Source organism: Bos taurus, chromosome 11 (genome assembly GCF_002263795.3).
Source record: "Bos taurus isolate L1 Dominette 01449 registration number 42190680 breed Hereford chromosome 11, ARS-UCD2.0, whole genome shotgun sequence".
NCBI classification, from domain to species: Eukaryota; Metazoa; Chordata; class Mammalia; order Artiodactyla; family Bovidae; genus Bos; species Bos taurus.
Window position 1 is genome coordinate 75,047,390 of NC_037338.1, and position 24,968 is coordinate 75,072,357.

General features: G+C 37.6%; 1 protein-coding gene across 5 annotated transcripts in view; it reads right to left on the minus strand.

The window, feature by feature from the left end:
• Positions 1–2,807: 2,807 nt before the first annotated feature.
• The window catches only part of UBXN2A (UBX domain protein 2A), a 31,100-nt gene continuing 8,939 nt past the window's right edge, over positions 2,808–24,968 (minus strand). For 4 of the 5 annotated variants that reach the window (XM_005213043.4, XM_005213044.4, XM_059891453.1 and 1 more), the window contains 5 exons: positions 16,153–16,291; positions 13,865–13,971; positions 9,057–9,194; positions 7,818–7,976; positions 2,808–6,418 (listed from right to left, as the gene is read on the minus strand). In XM_005213043.4, the coding sequence (XP_005213100.1) occupies positions 6,226–6,418; positions 7,818–7,976; positions 9,057–9,194; positions 13,865–13,971; positions 16,153–16,291 (736 nt within the window). In that variant the 3' untranslated portion in view covers positions 2,808–6,225. The remainder of the gene's footprint in view (positions 6,419–7,817; positions 7,977–9,056; positions 9,195–13,864; positions 13,972–16,152; positions 16,292–24,968) is intronic. The other variant, NM_001192967.1, reaches the window with a different exon arrangement.

Here is a 24,968-nt window from a genome sequence, read left to right on the forward strand (position 1 = left end):
ACTCAGTTTCCCATCTCTTTGGGGCTCCAGAATACCCCCAGCCTCCCCGCTGTCAACTGTCAAACCCCAGCCGGGGCAGTTGAGCAACCTGGAGGCTCGGGCGGGGACCGTGCGGGGCTGCGGCTGACTGGCTGGCTGCTCCCAGATGCTTCGGGATGGGGCGGTCGGTCCCCGGAGCCCCCGGCCCGGCCCCGCGCTGAAGCCCAGCGCCCGCTCCCCGCGTGCCCCTCGCTGTGCGCTCACCGAACCCTGAGCTGAGGTGTGTGCTTCCAGCGAGGTCGACGGCGTCTCCAGAGCCGGGCCCGGGATCGCTTCGCGGTACACTGCCATCACGCACGGCCGCCAGCGCACCAAGGCCCTCGGCGTTATCGCCAGCCCCGGCCCGCGGGGAGGGCGGCTCCCCGGCCGAGCGGGCGCGGCGCGAAGAGGGGCGGGCCGGCCGACGCGCCCCGGGCCGGGGCAGCGCGCGGGAAAACGGGAAGCCGCGAAGTGCCGCGGGGTGGATTACCCAAAGTGAAAAGCGCCAGAGCCCACATTTGCTGCGGGGAAAGGCTGGCAAGTGACTCGGGACCGTTTTCCTTGGGATCGGTCTCCAAGGGAGTGAGAGCAGCAGTTCTCACTAAACCCTCCTGCTAAATCCTTGTTAAAATCGGCCAAGTCTTAGAAACACGAAGCAATAGAATTGCTCAGACTATAAGGCTGAGTAGGTTTACAAACCGCTTTAAAAAAAACTGCTATCGGATGGCCGAAATATACATTCTCCAACCTCTTAGAGATGACTGGTACAGCCAGGTAACTAAGTTCTAGCCAGAGAATAAAAAACTGGTGTATGCAAATTTCCCAGACTGGTACTTAAAAGGGAAGGGCTTACAACACATAAAAGATTAACTGAAAACCCATCACAGACCTATACAGGCTGAGACATAAAACTCTTCGATCTTGGCTTAGACAAGTATTTCTTAGGACACCACAAGCCTAAGATGGGCTATAGCTAAATGAAAAACTTCTGTGTTGCAAGCCAAGCAACCAGTGAAAAGACAACCCACAGAATGGGAGGAATGTTTGCAAACCGTTGTGTTGGAATATATAAAGAACTCCTTAAACAGTAGAGAGAGAGAGTACAGTTAAAAACTGGGTGAAGGATTTGAATAGATATTTCTCCAAGCCTACAAATGGGCAATAAGCACACGAAAAGACATTCATGGCATTAGGGAAATGCAAAGCTACAAGAACCCACTCCATTAGAAAGGCTGTAATTTAAAAGACAATAACAGGGATTGGGAAGGATGTGGGAAATCATACACTGCTAGTGCAGGTGCTTTGGAAAAGTCTGGCAGTTCTTCAAAAGTTGGGTATGAAATTATATGATCCAGCAATTCCACTTCTAAAGATGTAAGAGGAATGAAAACATGATCACACAATAACTTGAACATTAAGTGAAGAGAAATGAAGTGAAAGTCAGTCATGTCTGACTCTTTGGGACTCCATGGACTGCAGCCTGCCAGGCTCCTCTGTCCAAGGGATTCTCCAGGCCAGAATACTGGAGTGGGTAGCCTTTCCCTTCTCCAGGGATCGAACGCAGGTATCCCACGTTGCAGATGGATTCTTTACCAGCTAAGTCAAAGGGAAGCCCTTGAGAACTAAAGTATTTATAATAGCTGGTCAAGGCTATGGTTTTTCCTGTGGTCATGTACGGATGTGAGAGTTGGACTGCGAAGAAAGCTGAGTGCCAAAGAATTGATGCTTTTGAACTGAGGTGTTGGAGAAGGCTCTTGACAGTCCCGTGGACTGCAAGGAGATCCAACCAGTCCATTCTGAAGATCAGCCCTGGGATTTCTTTGGAAGGAATGATGCTAAAGCTGAAACTCCAGTACTTTGGCCACCTCATGCGAAGAGTTGACTCACTGGAAAAAACTCTGATGCTGGGAGGGATTGGGGGCAGGAGGAGAAAGGGACGACAGAGGATGAGATGGCTGGATGGCATCACCAACTCGATGGACGTGAGTTTGAGTGAACTCCACGAGTTGGTGATGGACAGGAAGGCCTGGTGTGCTGCAATTCATGGGGTCACAAAGAGCCGGACATGACTGAGTAACTGAACTGAACTGAAACAGTCGAAACAACCCAAATGTCCATCAACTAATGGGTGAATATTTAGGATGTTAGGAATATTCATACAATTTTACTCAGCAATAAAAAGGACATGGATGAACCTTGAAATTTTATGTTGTGGAAAAAAAGCTGGTCACAAAGGACAGCAATATTGTATGATTCCACTTACATTAACCTCCTTCCCTTTTTCGCACAGAAATGTAACTAAAAGGCATTTCCCCTGTTACTATTCTACTTAAAGTGGCGGTATAGTCCTAATAGAATTTTTAAGGACCAATAGAATTCCATAAATAAAACAGGCCTACAACAACCAAGAGGTTTGTTTTTAAAACAAAACTGAATACTGATACACTTAAAAATATCCATAAAGATGCACACCAAAATGTTATTAGTGGTTATCTCTGAATGGTGGAATAGGTGAGCTAAAGATCATTTCAGCATAACTGTATAATTTTCTCCAGTGGATATGAATTATCTATGTAAAAAACATACATTTAAATCAAATGACAAAGAGCCAAATATTAGTCTACTGAATAAGCCACTTCTATTTGAAGATTCAGTGTGGTGAGCAATGTTTAAAAGGTTTCTACTGAGAAAGAACAAAGGAATAAATCATACTAAGGAGTCTTCAACTACCGTTCAACTACCGTTCAACTAATGACACAAAGGGTGGTGAAAGAAATAAACACAACCACTGAGTTTAAAAGTATCACGTTTTAACACTTGAGTATGAAATGAAAGTAACATTGGTTAAAATACCTGGCAAATAGAAAGCACCTAATAAATGTTTGTTGATTCTCAAACTGAATGTCTTTGCAAATAAAAATGACAAATGCATCCATATGTAACTAATTTATAACAAACAAATATAAATTATTTCACAGATCCTTTTAATGAACAGTGTTTCATCTTTAAGACAACAGTTCTTTAACCATTATCAAGATTGCTTTCAAAATACTTTAAGGCACTGAAATAGATGCATGCATAATTTCAACACAATTAAGTAAAATGAAAACTACTCTAAATGACAGAAGTATATAAAATAAATAAGATCACCTTTATAACCTGGATAATGCATAGTAATTTAACCAATAAATTAAAATTTGTAAAATTCAATATGTACTTCCATATAACAGGCCTAACAATGCTTTTAAATTGATTGAGGCCAGTTTTCAAACAACTACTTAGGTCAAATTGTATTCCACACCTAAGATGCTGCCTTATTTTCAAGTTTGCCTTCCTTTGCATAATGCAGTTTGTTTTCTAAAGTCAACATGTTTGGGCTATATTAGGCATTTAATTAACAACTTTAGAATTTTACACTTTCACATAAAAAGCTTTATGAGGTGGTTCTCACTTTAGAAAACCTTTAAGAATATCACTTGTGGTAAAGTTTTCACAGTTACAAAAATGAGGGTTATTGCTGATGACAGGTCTTTCTCTAAAGAACTTCTCATTGTGGTGTACTCTACATGTACACCCAAGAAAACTTCCAATGTCTTCTGGATAGTAATTATGGTAAACTGGAAAACCCATAAGGGAGGCTTTTCTATACGTGTGAGAACAATATTTCCAACAAGAAGGCCCTTCATATAAGTATATGGAGAATCACAAATTGACATATTTATGCAAAGGAAAATTATAAAATGCTTCATGATAGGCCTATGTGAAACATTTTCTTACAGATTCTTGAAAATATATCAACAGTCATCTTATGTATGATCTTAGCATCCCCTCACTTTTTTAAGAATGCCATTATTTTTGTTTCACTAGCAAGAGGGCTCTATCATGGCCGTAAACGTTACCGACAATAAATATTTTCTGTTATGTGTCTGTTTATTTCTGAGGGTGAATGACAAAAGGAAGAGTCTCTCCTTTGTTCTCCCTCTCTCCCTGATAAAACAACAGAACTCTACCATGTGGAGGGCTGAGAGCTAGAAAAGCAAGCATTCTCCAAATGGATTTCAAACAGAAGGTATATTATAAACCAGGTCATCTAGTTATATGTCTATTTCCCTTTTGTTATCCCTGAGCCTTTAATAAAAACCTCATTTAAATATTGCAGCCTTGTCTCAGCTGTGCTTATAGAAGATAAAGCACAAGTTTATATCATGAGCAGGTCAGCATTAAGGGGTCGGGGAGGGAAAGACAGTGTAAAAACGAACTGTGGGGGACCAGGATAAAACTTAAAGGTCTAACAGTCCCATTTCAGTCAGGTCTTACACTGCCATGGTGAAGCATGCAGGTTTTATTTTCCTAGGGTGGAAGCTTAAGTGAAAGTGAAAAGTGAAGTCGCTCAGTCGTGTCCGACTCTTAGTGACCCCATGGACTACAGCCCACCAGGCCCTCTGTCCATGGGATTTTCCATCTTAGTGCAGGATTTCCTGAAGACAGATTCTACTACATACCTAAGAACTACTGGAGATTAAAAATGTAGAGATCTGGGACCCATGCCAAATACAACGAATTGTTAAAATGTGTGTGGTAGGTGGCAGGTAATAGGCATTGTGAAAGCTTTCCAGGTGATCCTTATGCATTAAGGCTTGAAGATCACTGCAAATCACTGCTTTACAAGATTAGTTCTTTCAAGGGGTCTGCAAGGTCAAAACTATTTTCATAATTATATTAAGATGTTATTCTTGCTTTTTTTTTTCTTCACTTTTTCAAGAGTGTACAGGAGCATTTACCAGAGGGGACATGATGTGCGATATTGCAACAGACTGAATGTGGAAGCAAATGAGATCCCATCTGTCTTCTTTAAATCGGACAGTAAAGATGTCTGCAGAAAATAAAATACAATGCCACGTTTCCCACTCCATCTTTTGACATTTTGGAAAATGACATTTTTCATGAAAATGTTCTTTACATTAACACGTTTTTAGTGAATAAATATTTGATAACCTTTTATTTTAAATATAACATTAATATGTGTAACCCACATAAACAAAAGGTCTTGAGACCAAAAAGTTTGAGAACTTTTCTTTCCAGTAGGCATCCAGTACCCTGTGAACATTACTGCTGATAGGCCCGGTTGCTTCATTCCCTGGCACACTCAATGCATATTTCACTTTAAATATGATTCAACAGATCATCTGCAAAAAGCTTCTTAAACTTATTTTCAGGCAAGAGGATTTAATCTGACAGTGAAATACTGAAGTCGAACCAGTTTTAGTTAAAAATCTAAGATGTGAAGCAGGTTTTCCTTAGTGACATCTAACGTAATAAACAATCCTTTAACATATAAACAGGCCAACTGATGTATGAAATAGAAAACCACACTTCACATGACGCATTTTAAAAATGTTAATTAGTAATGTGACAACATCAGCACTAGATTCTATGTGAGTGGTGTCAAACAAACGGCTCACTCCAAATGTCAGCTAAAAACAAACCCCTAGTTTTTCAAAGAAAATAAAGTAGGGAATAAACAGGTTCCTAGAGAAAAAAGAATTCTTTTAAATCTACACATTTTGAAAATGTTGAAATATGAGTTGGCACATATGATACTGACATTATACTAAACTACAATTTTATTCTTAAATGAAAGTACATCCCAGATACTGTTAATATTCGATTGTTGGAGTATGCAAATCGGGAACACTTCTGAGGTTTAGGTATAGCTGTGGTAAAAGCAGACCCTTTCAGCCTTATGATTGTATCTCAGATATAAGAAAATTACATTGATGCTTTTAACCTGCCATGTATAATTTTCTAATGTATTGCCATTTAAAAAATCTGAGACAGCTAACATTTAAACACATCATTGCTGTTTGGGAATGATATTTGAATGGAAGATGCTGTGCACGTATTTCTTACTTTATACCATATTAAGACTTTAAATGATAAGTTATTGAATATATCTTATGTTGAATAAATGGTATTTGAAAATAAGTATATTTTTCTTTCTGAGTAGCCTTCTGGAAAAAGTTAACTGAATATAGTTTCCAGTAATAGTTTACTTTCCTAACTTGTACTTATTTTAAAATCTCATCAGCAGGGAATTAAAACAGTGCAAAACCCAGCAAATCTGACCTTCCCTTGTTTTGATTTGCATGTCCACTTATGACCATCATTTTTGGGGAAACTTTCCACTTAGTGTATCAAAGATCAATGCTATGAAAGTTCTTTAAAAGGTTCAGCGGTTTTTTTGAGTCTCTGAATGATTACAGCATTCTGTAAATCAGCTTCTTCCAGTGTGAGTGTTTCATCTAGCAATTTGAGGAAAGGAAGAGCAGTTGCCAGGGAAAAGGGAGGACTCCTCTGAGATCCCTGGTATTTTTCGATGAAGTCTTTGATGTGGCTTATCCTGTAAAATAGCACAAACTATTAATGTAATTTTATGAAAACCTGAATTAGCTAATTTAACTTCAAGTGAAGTCTGGGATTTTCTTAAACATAATTTAGTGGGAACTTAGTGATGGATCATTATATCTTCTCTTTGCTTTTGCATATGCCTAAAAACTTCTATAACAGAAAAATCAACATAACTAGCTCTGAATGGATCAGAAACGGTCCAGTCAGTAACCCTACACAGACATGGGCTTTATCTCTTCCATACCAGGTGATGTTGTACTGCAAATCTAGTTAAGAAAACACTTAACCTGGTGCAGGCCTATTTTCAGTTAGTATCATGAATACTATAATGTAATATAATCACTGCAATCTTAAAGGCAGCTCAGTTATATACATGTAAGTATATGCGTGTATACTTAAAGAGGGAGAGGACATATACAGTTCATCAAAAATAATTAACACAGATTTATAACAGATTTCTCTCTTGCACAAAAGGAAACAGATATGATCACGGAAAGGCAAATAGGATATATTGGCATATGTTTTGAGCGAGGTAGTACATAAGTTCGGAGAAGGCAACGGCACCCCACTCCAGTACTCTTGCCTAGAAAATCCCATGGACGGAGGAGCCTGGTAGGCTGCAGTCCATGGGGTCGCTAGGAGTCGGACACGACTGAGTGACTTCACTTTCACTTTTCACTTTCATGCATTGGAGAAGGAAATGGCAACCCACTCCAGTGTTCTTGCCTGGAGAATCCCAGGGACGGGGGAGCCTGGTGGGCTGCTGTCTATGGGGTCACACAGAGTTGGATACAACTGAAGTGACTTAGCAGCAGCAGCAGTACATAAGTTATTTTACTATTACTATTTTAACCAAGCACATATGTATATAATATTTTACGTGTATAATATCCCCTTCCCAAATTTTAAATGCTTTTAAATAAAGAAGAAAACCTACAAACAATATGTTCCTACTTTAAATAAAATGAAAAAAATTAAGAAGAAATGAATGACTAGAAAAATGTATCAAAGTAGTAGTAGTGATGATCTCTAGGTGATGAAATTTAAATTGACTTCACTTTCTTTCAGGACTTTCCTGTATTTTCATTCTTTTTATACAATTAACAGGAAAATACACACATAATGCTAAAAGGTCTACTTAAAAACATATTGAAAATAATTCTTTTAAAATTATATATCTAGTTAAGCCAGAAAACTAATGAAATAAGTAAAAAAAAAAAATTTCAATTAACGTCCAAGAATTTCCATTGTCATGATACATTATGTTTAGAGAACTATTCATTAAGATCCTTGGTTAGTTCTTAAAAATAACTATTGACTGACTTGAAAAGAAGAAATATTATTAAAACTCAGGGGGGGAAATCAGACAAATAATGAAATAGAAGACTCACCTATGAGAAATGTTAAATTTCTGGACAATCCTTTTCCCGTTGGCTAACCAGATCTGTATATTAGTGATGGGTTCCAGATTGTTTAGTGGGACAGCAGACAACTTATTTTTATTCTCAACTTCAATATTCTTTGCTTTAGAAACAATTTTTGGTGTAGCACTAGGAAAATCCAGACAGGTCAGATGGGTGTTTTTCAGTAAGCAGAACTTTATCATTAAACAATTATTCTAAAACCTTTACAGGAAGTATAGATTTTAGGAAGATTTTAGCCAGTCACGGCTGTTCCCCCATAAATAACACATAAATATATTAGTATCAGTTGTATCTGTCATAGATGATGATTATAGGAATTTAATGAAATTATGCATATCCAAGTAATATGTAAGACTATAGAGTGTTATATAAGTATACCTGAAGACTATTTAAGTACATATGTATTTGAATAGTGCCTTTCAGAACAATTTTATAGTGCTGACAGATCCATGGACCTTACCTATGTCCCAGGTTAAAATTTCTAGAAGAAATAAGTTCTCTGTAGAGAATAGTCCTTGGGTTATAAACGAAATAAAGTATTTCGTCATCACTCTGAAGGTCACATTTCAATATTTTTATACTTGTGGATGAATATGCATGTATATACCTTACCAATCTTGATAATTCATATATGAGAATTCATAAAAATAAGAAGCAATCCTATATTTAATGTCTTTGCACATTCTGTCACAGGCATAACTAGATAAGATGAAGACTGCAAAGTCTGAAAATAATTAAAGACTCTGATACTAACTTTATCAGGCATTATTTCACTTGTATTACTTCAAAATTCAGATACTGATTGGAGGAATGCAATGCTGAAGGCACTGGTTACAGAATACTATCTCCCAAAGCTAGCCTATATACCCTGTGACATTAATGGCAAAGCTCAGGTGGTGGGTGCAAGGGAGAAAAAATGATTTACCCACACAATTTTGTCCAATGTCCTTATTAAACCAGGCCCTTTTGATCTGATAAAACCAAAAAAAGCCTTCATGATTTTTAAGTGTAGTGTCAGCTTGTGTTAATTTACACTAAGGTGAATATGATTTAGAAGTTCTCATAAAAGTTAACATGAAAAAAAATCTCATTTTCAGTGGGAGAAATGATAAACTCTATATATGTGGTCTACATAGTGAAATAATTAAAAGCCGAATATTAGTCAAGCCTCTGCTTATGAAAAGCACAGATCATGAGCCCACTCACCTTCCCAGTCTGTGACCTTGTCCTGAGAAGGGCTGGAACACAGGCTTTGTTGACATACATACTTCATTTTTCTTATCTTCAACTTTAACATCCACCTCCTCTTTATCAAAAACTCCCTGTAATTCTAAAGGTAATTCCCTTGGAAAGTAAAGAAAGGAAACTAAGAAGCTACTAATATCCCTTTTGTTTCTCTGAAAAACATATTCTACATGCAAAAAGAATAAAAAAATATAGAAATAAGAGGCATATAATATTCTATATAATAAAAACTATATCTATTTAAAATAGTAGAGTTAAAAATAATACAATTAGATAATATGAATATCAAAAGCCAAGAACAATATGGAAAAATTTTTTAATTAATTTATTTTTTTATTGAAGGATAATTGCTTTATAGAATTTTGTTGTTTCTGTCAAACCTCAACATCAATCAGCCATAGGTATACATATATCCCCTCTCTTTTGAACCTCCCTCCCATCTCCCTCCCCATCCCATCCCTCTAGGTTGATACAGAAACCTTGTTTCAGTTTCCTGAGCCATATAGCAAATTCCCCCGTTGGCTATCTATTTTACATATGGTAATGTAAGTTTCCATGTTACTCTTTCCATACATCTAACCCTCTCCTCCCCTCTCCCCATGTCCATAAGTCTATTTTCTATGTGTTTCTCCACCGCTGCCCTGTAAATAAATTCTTCAGTACCATTTTTTAGATTCCATATATATGCATTGCTGCTGCTGCTAAGTCACTTCAGTCGTGTCCGACTCTGTGCGATCCCATAGACGGCAGCCCACCAGGCTCCCCCGATCCTGGGATTCTCTAGGCAAGAACACTGGAGTGGGTTGCCATTTCCTTCTCCAGTGCATAAATGTGAAAAGTCAAAGGGAAGTCGCTGAGTCAGAACATGATATTTGTCTTTCTCTTTCTGACTTACTCTGTATAATAGGTTCTAAGGTTCATTCACTTCATTAGGACTGATTCAAATGTGTTCCTTTTTATGGTAGAATTTTAAAACTTCAAATTCATGAACAGCTTGAGCTATTCAGTTTGTCCAGAGTAACACTGAAGTCACAAAACATTTGATGACTACATACTGCTAACATTAAACAATTTGATCACTTTCATAGGTATCTAAATAGGATTAATAATGTGCAAGAAAAATCAAGATCTTATTTCATTTTTAAAAATGAAAATATAGCTACATGCTTGTTCCAGAAAAGCAAGACAAAAAATACAAATACAAATTGACTTACACAGTAACAGTCCCCTCCCTCCAAAGTGACTGTCCTTAGAATTCCTCTCTTGATAAAAAACTGGGGTGAGTCTCCTAAATTTTTTCTCTCTATATAGTAAAATACCACAGATTTGTAATTTTTCCCAAGATGGTATTATTCTATACACACTATTCTGTATTTTGCATACTGCTATTCTGTTTTAAAGTAGATCAAGTACAAACATACAAAATACTCTTTTCATCTTTTTCTAACTGATTTGTAAGAAATCTGTATATATTCCATTTACAGGATATAAGTGCAACAAGTATTCCCAGTTTGGCAATTGATTTTACATAATCAAATTTATCTTTCTTATATTGCTTCTGAGATTCATGCCAACTATAGTTATATGCAACAACACAGATGAATATCCCAAAGAAATAAACTGAGTAGACACAAAAATTAAACACATTCCATTTATATAGAGTTCAAAAATCAGATAAAATGAAAAAAGCCTAAAGAAAAACATAAAGCTATTTAAAAAAGCAAAGAACAAATTACCACTGAACTTAGGATAGCATTACTTTTGTGATATTCCTACCAATAAAGTGTACTTTAGTCTTATCAAGGATTGTTGTTATTTAGTTGCTAAATCATGTCTGACTCTTTTGTCACCCCATGGACTTTAGCCCACCAGGCTTCTCTGTCCATTGGATTTTTGAGGCCAGAATACTGGAGAGGGTTGCCATTTCCTTCTCTAGGGGATCTTCCCACTCAGGGATCAAAACCATGTCACCTGCATTGGCGGGTGGATTCTTTACCACTAAGCTACTTGGAAAGGTGGCTATCATGAATTAAAAATGGGACAAATCTGAATTGAGAGACATTCTATATAATTTGGGCTCATAATCTTCAAGTGTCAAGGTCACTGAAAAAAGACAAAAACAAAAACTCAGGAACTGTTCCCTCTTGAAGAAATGAAAGAGACATGACATTTAAAAGCAATAAGTAATTCTGAATTGGATGCTTTTGCTATAAAGGATAGTATTAAGATAAATAGCGACTCTTGAAAATGTCTGACAATTAAATGATAATCATACATTAATAGATGGTTGTGTTGTGGTTACAGAGGTAAATATATTTCCCTTTTTTTTAAAGGATAGTATTAAGATAAATAGCGACTCTTGAAAATGTTTGAGGATTAAATGATAATCATACATCATTAGATGGTTGTATTGTGGTTACATAGGAAAATACATTTCCTTCTTTTTTTTCCTATAAAAAATACAAACTATTCTGGATGAAGAAGCATTACTTTGGCAACTCACTCTCAAATGCTTTTAGAAAAGTTCTTGGTACTTCACTTATGACTTTTGTATAAGTTTGAAAAAGATTAAAAATTATGTAATACAAAATAATTTATAATTTGTATATACATTGTACGTATACATATGTACAGACCTATATATGTATACGTATATATTGAAAATTGGTTACATGCAGAATATTATGAACCATTCTGAAATAAAAACTGACCAAAATAAGTGCTTTGCACCATTAAATTGATGTCACACATAAAATCATATGTTAAGGACAGTGCTATGGGACAGAATTTAATTTTGTGTATTTTTTTAATAAAGCAGAAGCATAAATATAAGCATCAATAGCTGAAAGAATGTTCATGCCTTTTACACATTAATTTATCAATTTATCATGAAAGAGTAATTGAGATACTAGTCAAACTTTGAATATAATTATAAGAAAACATAGGAGTAAAATCTTTAATGCCCTGACATAAATGATATTTTCTTAGCTATGACACCAGAGACAAAAGTGACAAAAGAAAAAAAAAATCAATAAATCACAGACTCTTCAGATTAAAAACTTTTGTGCTCCAGAGTACCATCAAAAAAAGGAAACAACAACAAACATAAAAGAATGGGAGAAAACAGTCTCAAAAATACATCACAAACTCTTACAGATCAACAGCAAGGTAAATAACCTAAATTTTAAAAGTAGGCAGGGGGGAATTCCCTGGTGGTCCAGTGGTTAAGGCTCCACACTTTCACTGCTATGGGCTCAGGTGGCAAGGGTAAAAACATCGACAAAGGATCTGAATAGATATTTCTTCAAAGAAGATATACATGTGGCCTACAAGTACATGAAAAGATGCTCAACATGACTGGTCACTAGGGAAATGCAAGTGAAAACCACAAGATACCACTTCTTAATGAGTAGGATAGTTATAATTTAAAAAACCAGTGTTGGCAAGTATATGGAAAAACTGGAACTTTGATACACTGTTGGCGGGAATATAAAACGGTACAATCACTTCGGAATACAGTGTGGCATTTCTTCATAAACAGAGATAACAATTCCACTCCTAGACCTGAGATGACTGAAAACATATGTCCACATGAAACTTGTACACAAATGTTCAGAGCAGTATTATTTGTGATAAGCAAGATGTGGAAATGACCCAAAGGTCTCTCTACTGAGAAGTGAATAAACTAAATGTAGCATATCCATACAATGCAACACTATTTGGCAATAAAAAAGGAATGAAGAACTGTTAAAAGCTACATGAATGAAATTTGAAAATACTGTGTTGAGTTAAAGAAGTCAAACACAAAATGATTCCATTTATATGGAATGTTCAAAATAGACAAATCCATAGAAGTAAAAAGTAGACTGCAGTTGTGCAGGGTTTTGAGGAGGGGGAAATGGAGAGTGGACAGTGATTACTAGCATGGGGTTTCTTTTTAGGGTGATGAAAAAAGAAATATTTTGGAATTAATGTGCTGATGGTTGTATAACTCTGTGAATACACTAAAAAATTATGAATTGTATATTTTAAAGGAGTAAATTTTATGGTAGGTTAATTTTATTTTAATAAAACTTTATTTTTTTTAATAAAACTTTAATTAAAAAATAAAGCTGTTATTTTTCTTAAAAATTTAAACACAAGGATAGTCACATATTTTTTTATAGTGGGAGACTTAAGACATAATCAAATCACCAACAACCAGGTGTATATATATAAATTATGGCTCATCATTGTAACAAAATAATATACAGATATATTCAAGTATTTTAAGATAAAGTTAAAATACTTTTTAAAATATATGCACAATTATGTATAAATCTATGGACAGAAAGTGCCAAAATGAAATTCAACAGAAATGTTAATAGCAGTAATACTTCTGCTATTACTTCTGGGTAATGAAATTATGGGTGATTTTCAAGTTTTTATAAATATATAATATAAAACACTACAGGGCAATGGAAATCACAATTTAACAACTATAAAGATCTTTAAACATAATTATTAAATAACAAGTAGGATGTGATGTGGTATTAAGTAACACTTGGCAAAGTGAATTAATTTGTCAGATTTTGGTTGATCAGAATTCACATTCCTGACCCTTCAAGATTATAGCTGTGGTTCTCTTAAGTAAACCCATCTTATGAAAAGTCTGAATTTAAAAGAGAAAAAGTATTTTTGAATGTGTAAGGATGTGTGAACAACATTAAAAAGGAATCTTCCAAATGAAACATATCTAAAATATCCTTCTGCTAACAAAGACCGCTTACCCTTTTTTGATGGAGTTCAGAAACTGTTGACTTGCACCATCAGAGTAACTTCTGAAGTCATCATTGACAGTGAATCCATTTTTCCATAATTTTATACTTACATCTACCTGCAAAGCAGTAAGAAACAAAATGTATAATGTTAATCAATAAAATGTACTAGTAGATTAAAAATCCTTTGAAAATTTCTATCAATATATATTTTATGTATCAATCTTTTCTTTAAAATTGGGATAGAATTGACATATAACATTGTATTAGTCTTACAAGTACAACATAGTGACTTGATGTACGTATATACTGCAAAATGATTACAGAATGAGTATAATTAACACCCATTACACAGTTAAAAAATTTTAAATATACCATTCTTAAGAGCTAGCTTCAAATATAAAATATCAAAAATTATAATGTTCATGTATAATCTAGTTCATAATGAATAATATTTTAAAGTAAGTCATTAATCATTTTCTTTAGGAGAACTCATTTGGAAGAATATCCTGTGCTCTATCTCAGAGGGCACTAATGCTGTCTCGTCAGAACAGACTTCTCAACAGCTAGAGAAATCTGAAACGACTTGAACATTGGACTTTGAACATTAAAAATAAAAATGGGGGAAAAACAACTAAGAGTAATTAATAGCTATTCCTTCAAATGTAATCTATCAGCTTGGACTTCCTGGGTGGCTCAGTGATAAAGAATCTGACTGCCAACGCAAGAGAGACGGATTGATCCCTGATTCGGGAAGATCCCACATGCTGTGGAATAACTAAGGCTGTGCACCACAACTATTGAGCCCGTGCTCTAGAACTGGGGAGCCGCAACTACCGAAGCCTGCATGCCCTAGAGCCAGTGCTTCACAAGAGAAGCCACTGCAATGAGAAGCCTGTGCGCCGCACCTAGACAGTACCCCTTGCTCACCACAACTAGAGAAAGGTCTGCGCGGCATTGAAGACCCAGCACAGGCAAAAATAAATAAATAAGTAAAATTATTAAAAAAAAAAAAAAAAAACACAATAATTTGCTTAAAAAAAGAACTGTCAGTGTTACTGTTAGAAATATTTAATCTCTCAACATCTTCTGGATCATCTCACTTCCTTGAAGTGTCAGACTCTCTTTATATATTTTGAGGAAATGTCTGCCGAATAGCCAAGACTGAAAAATCAGTTGTCTGTAAAGCATCCTTTCCAGTAAAAACAGTACACCATGAAAAAGCAGACTGTTCAGCTTGCATCTCAAGCAACTGTACTTTTCCTTAACATACTTCTGTATATTGCAGAAGAGTTTCACATATGTGTGTGTGTGTGTTAGTCTCTCAGTCGTGTTCAACTCTTTGCTACCCATGGACTGTAGCCTGCCAGTCTCCTTTGTCCATGGAATTCTCCAGGCAAGAATTCTAGGGTGGGTTGCCATTTCCTTCTTCAGGGAATGAACCTGGGTCTCCTGCATTGCAGGCAGATTTTTTACTGTCTGAGCCACCAGGGAAGCCTCATTTTATGTATATACTTCATATTTTATTATACAGAAAGTTAGTAAGATAGGTTATTGATGGGTTAGGATTTAATGGAATCTCTAAGTTTCACTGCTCTATCAAGGACATTCTTAATTTTTTTTTTTTTTTTTTGGACATTCTTAATTGAAACCAATGTTTTTCACCCCCTGCAAATGCAAAGAAAAGAGTAGAGTAATTACTGGTATGATGTGGTGCTGTGTGGTGCCACAGCCTCAGTTCCTCCTGAGGTGCCAGTTTTGTTGACCATTGCTTTTGCAATATCAGTGCAAACTCAATACACTGAAAAAAGTAAATAGTATCTTACTATTAGTACAAAAGCTGAGCGCAGAAGAATGGATACTTTTGAACTGTGGTGTTGGAGAAGACTCTTGAGAGTCCCTTGGACTGCAAAGAGGTCCAACCAGTCCATCCTAAAGGAGCTCAGTCCTGGGTGTTCATTGGAAGGACTGATGCTAAAGCTGAAACTCCAATACTTTGGCCACCTCATGCGAAGAGCTGACTCATTGGAAAAGACCCTGATGCTGGGAGGGATTGGGGGCAGGAGGAGAAGGGGATGACAGAGGATGAGATGGCTGGATGGCATCACTGACTCGATGGACATGAGTTTGAGTGAACTCCAGGAGTTGGTGATGGACAGGGAGGCCTGGATTGCTGCGATTCACGGGGTCGCAAAGAGTTGGACACAACTGAACTGAACTGATTAGTACGAAAACAATTTTGACCTCTAAAGGTCCATATTTGAGAAATATCAGGAGAGAAAAGATTTATGGACTCTTACCTGTTTCTTTTGTTCAGTGGGAGACAAACACTTGGCACCAACCTTCTGAGCTTCCTCAAAAAGGCTGTCGACAAAATATTCACAATTTTTTTGTTGACTATCACTAAGAGGTTGGTGGTCAGATCCTGTTTCACAAACCCTACACACAAACAGACACAAAAAGAAGAAGCATTACTGACCACTAATTCTCTAAAAGTTTACATAAATTGCTCTGGTTAAGGGATATAACACTGAGACTCTACCTCCATGTCTGCAGTCAGAGATCCTATTTCAAATTAAGATAGTAGATATATACCCTTGGGAAAAAGGCATTAACCCTTTTGGTCCAGAGCAGAGCTTTCTCAACTTCAGTCCATTGACACTTGGGGAGAGATAATTCTTTGTTGAGCTGGCTGGCCCATCCATTGTAGGAGGTTCAGCAGTGTCTGTGAGCAGTAGCGAGCACATCCCTCTACATTCCAGTTTTATAATAAAAAACACCTTCAGACAATGCCAGAGGACCCCTGGGGGTGGGATGGGTACATCTTGCCATGTGGAAAAACCACGGGTCCAAAGTGAAAAAAATATATGTTCTTTTTAAAGGTCTCAAAATGGCTTTAACAGGAGTTACTGTGTATTTTTGGTAACAGAGAGCACTCTTGAAATGAAAGGTGATAATGTGTGAAGAACAGTCATAATCATAGCTTTGCCCCTTTGTGCACTTCAGAATAAAATTTCCCACTCAAGACTTTCATTTGTAGTGGTTTAATACTCTACTGGGTTTTTTTCTTTCTTAGTAAATTGAGATATAACTGACATATAACATTATTTTAGGTTCAGAAATATAGCGTAATGATTCAATGTTTGTATATTCTGCAGAATGATCATCACAGCAAGTCTTAATTCATAGTTAACATCCATCACTATGCACAGCAACAGAATTTTTCTCCTTGTGATGAGAACTTTTAAGATTTACTCTTAGTAAATATGCAATACATTATGATTAACTACAGTTGCCATAATGCACGTGACATCCCATGACTTACGAATATTTATAACTGGAAGGCTGTGCCTTTTGACCACCTTCCTCCATCCTTTTCTGCCCACCCCAACTACCATTTGTCTGTGTATGCATCTGTGTTTATATTTTGTCATATAAGAAATATCACCTAAGATTTTGTTTGACAAAAACTTCTAAAGCACATAGAAAATTTATAAATGTACTGAGATATAACTTCTCAGGTTTCATAAATAATAACACTTTTACAGCTCTTACACTGTGTAGGATCTACAAGGCAGCTACTCTTATCTGCATTTTACAGACAAGGAAATGAGTCATGAAGAGGTTAACATGTTAAGAGATTAAGTTACATGTTAGACGTTACACAGCTAGTAAGTGGCAGAAACAGAATTCGAACTCTGTTAATCTATCTTCCAAGTCTATGCTCCTAGCCATGATGCATTATAAAGCCTCTGTTAATAGCTAATATTTATTAAGCATTTATCAATAAATGATAGGAACTATTCTAAGTACTTTACACATGTTATCTCATTCAATCTTCATGTTGACCTAAAAGGCACATATTGATTTTATCCTCACCTAATAGATAAAGAAAAAGCTTAAGCAATTTGCCCACAATGACAAAGCCATTGGAGGCAGCTACTGGAGGCAGCTATTGGAGGCAGAGCTGGAAACTGAACTCAGGCCTCTAATGTCCCTGCTCTTAATCACTGTGCTAGATTGTCTCTTACGGGCAATGTTTCAATTTAGGTATATTCTTTTAGGAATTACTCTTCTAGGTAATTCTCTTTATAAATACTCTTAAGACAATCTATATGATGTCTTAGTATCACTACCTATCTAACAGGGTTGTTGTCAAGATTAAATGTGATGCACTTAGAGGCTTATTTACACCTGGTATATAGTACTGTGCATACTAGTACACATGTTGGCACACAGTAAGCTCTCAAATATTAGACAATAATATCTTTTCAACCACTTTATGCTTTTTGGTATTGTTCCTTCTGTTCAGAAAGCAGTGTATAGTTAATTACTAGGTACAAAGCAAATAAACCTGAGCATCCAGTGTAGCTGAAGTTTTACAAGTCCTTTAACCTAAGTCATCCAAACATTTATTGACTACCTACTATGCTGGGTGGGCAAGACACACAGATGAATAACAAACAGTTTAGGCTTTTTTATTGTTGTTTGTGTGTGTGTGTGTGTGTTTTTTCTTTTTTTGGCCATAACACATGGCTTATAGGATCTTAGTTCACAGATCTGAAACTGAATTCAGACTGAACCTGGTCCTTTGGCAGTGAGAGCAGAGTCCTAATCACTGCAATGCCATGGAATTCCCTAATCTAGGCTTTTAAGAGGTTCAGAGTACAATGTGTTGGAGATGCACACCTAAAAATTAGATTAAATTAGAGCAAATGGATCAATTCCTTGAAAAGCACAATCTACCAAAACTCACATGAGGGGGAATAGAGAATATGAATAGGCTTACATGTGATAAAGAAATTGAATCAGGGAATTTCAGTGTGGCAAAAAGAAAAAAAAAATCAGTAAATGATAATCTTCCAAAACAGAAAGCACCAGGCACAGATGACTTCGCTGGTGAGTTCTATCAAACACTTGAAGAAGAACTGATATCAGTTCTCTACAATCTCTCACAGAAAATAAAAGCAGAAGGGAATACTTCTAATTCATTCTATGATGACAGCATTACCTAAATAGTAGAACCAGATAAAGACATTACAAGAAAAGAAAACTATAGGAAAAACTCTCAAGTATAAATGCAAAATCCTCAATAAAATACTACAATTTTGAATCCAATAATATGTAAAATTGTACACCACAACCAAGTAGGACTGCAAGGAGATCCAACCAGTCCATTCTGAAGGAGATCAGCCCTGGGATTTCTTTGGAAGGAATGATGCTAAAGCTGAAACTCCAGTACTTTGGCCACCTCATGCGAAGAGTTGACTCATTGGAAAAGACTGATGCTGGGAGGGATTGGGGGCAGGAGGAGAAGGGGACAACAGAGGATGAGATGGCTGGATGGCATCACCAACTCGATGGATGTGAGTTTGAGTGAACTCCAGGAGTTAGTGATGGACAGGGAGGCCTGGCGTGCTGTGATTCATGGGGTCACAAAGAGTCGGACATGACTGAGCGACTGAACTGAACTGAACTGAAGACTGGTTCAACATTAGAAAATCAATTAATGTAATCCACCACATTGACACACTAAAGAAAATTCATATGATCATATCAACAGAACACCTATTCATGATTAAAAACTCAGCAAATTAGGAATACAGAGGAACTCTCTCAACCTAATGTCATACTTAGTGATGAGAAACAAGATGCTTTTCTCCTAAGATTAGGACCAAAACAAGGATGCCCCTTTTCACCACTCCTCTTCAATGCCATGTTGGAAACCCTAGCTAAACCAGTAAGACAAAGAAAGGAAACAAAAAAATACACAGATCAGAAAGGAAGCAAAATTGTCTTTGTTCGCAGATAACAAGACTTACACAGAAAGGATTTACATAGAAAATCCAAAAGAATCAACAACAACAAAAAACTCTTGGAACAATAAGCAGTTGTAGCAAAGTTGCAGGACATAAATTTTAATATACAAGAGTCAGTGCTTTCTTGTATACCAACAATTAACTACTGGTATGTGGGATTAAAAATGCAACATTACACACATTAGCACCATTTGTCAAATTCCATAGAACTGTATAAAACAAAGAATAGACCCAAACGTAAACTCTAGTTAAAAATAAAATACAGACAGACAACTTTATTTCATCTTTGTTTTCTACTCTATCATCCTTTCCCTCACTTGTCATTATCCATTTATGATGCAACTATCATCAAAAAAACCCTGTTTTGTAACTCTGAAACCAGATTATCAAAGCTGTATTGGCTAAGAGTCATGAAGTCTTAGGGATTTCTCTAGTAACAAAAAGTACAAAAACTTAATATAGCTTTTTGTATAGACATCTTACTAATTATTTAACGTTTATGTCATCACTGACTCAATGGACATGAGTCTGAGCAAGCTCTGGGAGTTGGTGATGGATAGGGAGGCCTGGCTTGCTACAATCTGTGGGGTCGCAGAGTCGGACACGACTGAGTGACTGATCATATCAGATCAGTCGCTCAGTCGTGTCCGACTCTTTGCGACCCCATGAATCGCAGCACGCCAGGTCTCCTGAACTGTACTGATTACATGCTACAACATTATGAAGCTTGAAAACGTTATGCTAAATGAAAGTTAGTCACAAAAGACCACACATTCTCTGATTCCAGATATATGAAATGCCCAGAATAAGCAAATCCAGAGATTCAGAGAACATATTAGTGGTTGTCAGGGGTAGGACACAGGAGAATGGGGCATGATTGCTAATAGGTATGGGGTTCTCTCTGGGGTGATATAAATGTTATAAAACTGACTGGTTTAACAATCCTACGAATGTACTAAAAACCACTGAATTGTATACTTTAAATGGATGAATTTAAAGTATTATGGTATGTAAATAATGTCTCCATAAAACTGTGAGAAGAGGTCCTAAGTTAATTTTTAAAATCATTCAACTTATTTCTGTGTAGAAAAGCGTTAACAGAGCAGGCCTGATGACTGCTATTCTTTGAAAGCCCTGTTCACGCTCCTCATAAGAGTCTGGAATTTTAATATGTGCCCCTACTATAAGCCCTAGGCTCATTTCCAGTGAACTTCCCTAGTAGACATCTCATATGTGCTGTCATGACTTATTACTGGAGGAATGAAGCATGTGTCCTGCTGCATCCACTGGGTGAGGACTCTTGGGAGCTTATGTCTGGTTTCCCCTGGACATCACCCCATGGAAAGTGTCCTTTCTTTGCAAAATCGTAGTCATTAGGATGACTATATGCTGAATCCTGTGATTCCTCTAAGCAATCATCACATTTGGAGGTGGTCTTAGAGGCTCCTGACACAACCTCAGAATTCTACAGTTAGTATCAGATATTTCTTTGAGCACCTTTTGGGGGGCGGGGGAGGCAAGAATACTGGAGTGGGTTGCCATTCCCTTCTCCAGGAAATCTTCCTGACCCAGGTATTGAACCCGGGTCTCCCGCATTGTAGGCAGACGCTTTACCGTTTGAGCCACCAGGCGCAGGAGGGCCAAGAGAAGCTACTCCACGTTCAAGGTCAGAAGGGGCGGCTGTGAGGAGATACCCCTCATCCAAGGTAAGGAGCAGCAGCTGCGCTTTGCTGGAGCAGCCAAGAAGAGATACCCCACGTCCAACGTAAGAGAAACCCAAGTAAAACGGTAGGTGTTGCAAGAGGGCATCAGAGGGCAGACACACTGAAACCACAATCACAGAAAACTAGTCAATCTAATCACACTAGGACCACAGCCTTGTCTAACTCAATGAAACTAAGCCATGCCGTGTGGGGCCACCCAAGACGGGTGGGTCATGGTGGAGAGGTCTGACAGAATGTGGTCCACTGGAGAAGGGAATGGCAAACCACTTCAGTATTCTTGCCTCGAGAACCCCATGAACAGTATGAAAAGGCAAAACGATAGGATACTGAAAGAGGAACTTCCCAAGTCGGTAGGTGCCCAATATGCTACTGGAGATCAGTGGAGAAATAACTCTAGAAAGAATGAAAGGATGGAGCCAAAGCAAAAACAATACCCACTTGTGGATATGACTGGTGATAGAAAAAAGGTCCAATGCTGTAAAGAGCAATATTGCATAGGAACCTGGAAAGTTAGGTCCATGAATCAAGGCAAATTGGAAGTGGTCAAACAGGAGATGGCAAGAGTGAATGTCGACATTCTAGGAATCAGCGAACTGAAATGGACTGGAATGGGTGAATTTAACTCAGATGACCATTATATCTACTACTGCAGGCAGGAATCCCTTAGGAGAAATGGAGTAGCCATCATGGTCAACAAGAGTCCGAAATGCAGTACTTGGATGCAATCTCAAAAACGACAGAATGATCTCTGTTCGTTTCCAAGGTAAACCATTCAATATCACAGTAATCCAAGTCTATGCCCCAACCAGTAACGCTGAAGAAGCTGAAGTTGAATGGTTCTATTAAGACCTACAAGATCTTTTAGAACTAACACCCAAAAAAGATGTCCTTTTCATTATAGGGGACTGGAATGCAAAAGTAGGAAGTCAAGAAACACCTCGAGCAACAGGCAAATTTGGCCTTGGAATACGGAATGAAGCAGGGCAAAGGCTAATAGAGTTTTGCCAAGAGAACACACTGGTCATAGCAAATACCCTCTTCCAACAACACAAGAGAAGACTCTACACATGGACATCACCAGATGGTCAACACCGAAATCAGATTGATTACATTCTTTGCAGCCAAAGATGGAGAAGCTCTATACAGTCAGCAAAAACAAGACCGGGAGCTGACTGTGGCTCAGATCATGAACTCCTTATTGCCATATTCAGACTTAAATTGAAGAAAGTAGGGAAAACCACTAGACCATTCAGGTATGACCTAAATCAAATCCCTTATGATTATACAGTGGAAGTGAGAAATAGATTTAAGGGACTAGATCTGATAGAGTGTCACAGATGTTTGTGACATTGTACAGGAGACAGGGATCAAGACCATCCCCATGGAAAAGAAATGCAAAAAAGCAAAATGGCTGTCTGGGGAGGCCTTACAAATAGCTGTGAAAAGAAGAGAAGGGAAAAACAAAGGAGAAAAGGAAAGATAGAAGCATTTGAATGCAGAGTTCCAAAGAATAGCAAGGAGGGATAAGAAAGCCTTCCTCAGTGATCAATGCAAACAAATAGAGGAAAACAACAGAATGGGAAAAAGTATAGATCTCTTCAAGAAAATTAGAGATACCAAGGGAACATTTCATGCAAAGATGGGTTCGATAAAGGACAGAAATGGTATGGGCCTAACAGAAGCAGAAGATATTAAGAAGAGGTGGCAAGAATACACAGAAGAACTGTACAAAAAAGATCTTCACGACCCAGATAATCACGATGGTGTGATCACTCACCTAGAGCCAGACATCCTGGAATGTGAAATCAAGTGGGCCTTAGAAAGCATCACTACGAACAAAGCTAGTAGAGGTGATAGAATTCCAGTTGAGCTATTTCAAATCTGGAAAGATGATGCTGTGAAAGTGTTGCACTCAATATGCCAGCAACTTTGGAAAACTCAGCAGTGGCCACAGGACTGGAAAAGGTCAGTTTTCATTCCAATCCCAAAGAAAGGCAATGCCAAAGAATACTCAGACTACCGCACAATTGCACTCATCTCACACGCTACTAAAGTAATGCTCAAAATTCTCCAAGCCAGGGTTCAGGAATACGTGAACCATGAACTTCCAGATGTTCAAGCTGGTTTTAGAAAAGGCAGAGGAACCAGAGATTAAATTGCCAACATCCGCTGGATCATGGAAAAAGCAAGAGAGTTTCAGAAAAACATCTATTTCTGCTTTATTGACTATGCCAAAGCCTTTGACTGTGTGGATCACAATAAACGAAAGAGATAGGAATACCAGACCACCTGACCTGCCTCTTGAGAAACCTAATGCAGGTCAGGAAGCAACAGTTAGAACTGGACGTGGAACAAGACTGGTTCCAAATAGGAAAAGGAGTACGTCAAGGCTGTATATTGTCACCCTGCTTATTTAACTTCTATGCAGAGTACATCATGAGAAACGCTGGGCTGGAAGAAGCACAAGTTGGAATCAAGATTGCGGGGAGAAATCTCAATAACCTCAGATATGCAGATGACACCACCCTTATGGCAGAAAGTGAGGAACTAAAAAGCCTCTTGATGAAAGTGAAAGAGGAGAGTGAAAAAGTTGGCTTAAAGCTCAACATTCAGAAAACAAAGATCATGGCATCTGGTCCCATCACTTCATGGGAAATAGATGGGGAAACAGTGGAAACAGTGGCTGACTTTATTTTTTGGGGCTCCAAAATCACTGCAGATGGTGACTGCAGCCATGAAATTAAGATGCTTACTCGTTGGAAGGAAAGTTATGACCAACCTAGATAGCATATTCAAAAGCAGAGACATTACTTTGCCAACAAAGGTCCATCTAGTCAAGGCTATGGTTTTTCCAGTAGTAATGTATGGATGTGAGAGTTGGACTGTGAAGAAAGCTGAGCATCGAAGAATTGATGCTTTTGAACTGTGGTGTTGGAGAAGACTCTTGAGAGTCCCTTGGACTGCAAGGAGATCCAACCAGTCCATTCTAAAGGAGATCAGTCCTGGGTGTTCCTTGGAAGGACTGATGCTAAAGCTGAAACTCCAATACTTTGGCCACCTCATGCGAAGAGCTGACTCATTGGAAAAGACTCTGATGCTGGGAGCAATTGGGGGCAGGAGGAGAAGGGGATGACAGAAGATGACATGGCTGGATGGCATCACTCTCTTGATGGACATGAGTTTGTATGAACTCTGGGAGTTGGTGATGGACAGGGAGGCCTGGCATGCTGCAATTCATGGGGTCGTAAAGAGTCGGACAGGACTGAGCAACTGAACTGAACTGATCAGATATTTACATGAAATAATAAATCCTCCAGTGAAAAAATAACAATATTTGGTATAGAAAGTCTTCACAAAACATGTTAATATAAACACTTATTTATCTTTTTAAATGGACTATGAATGAAAGGCGCTTACATCTTTGAATATTTAAGACAAAAAGAACATAATACAAAAATAAGTATTTCATCTCAGATAAGGGAGAATAAAGAACTCTATATTAATAAGAACCACAAACTTTACATCTACAATTTATTGGGTGCCTGCTATGTGTTAATACTATACTCAGTGTTT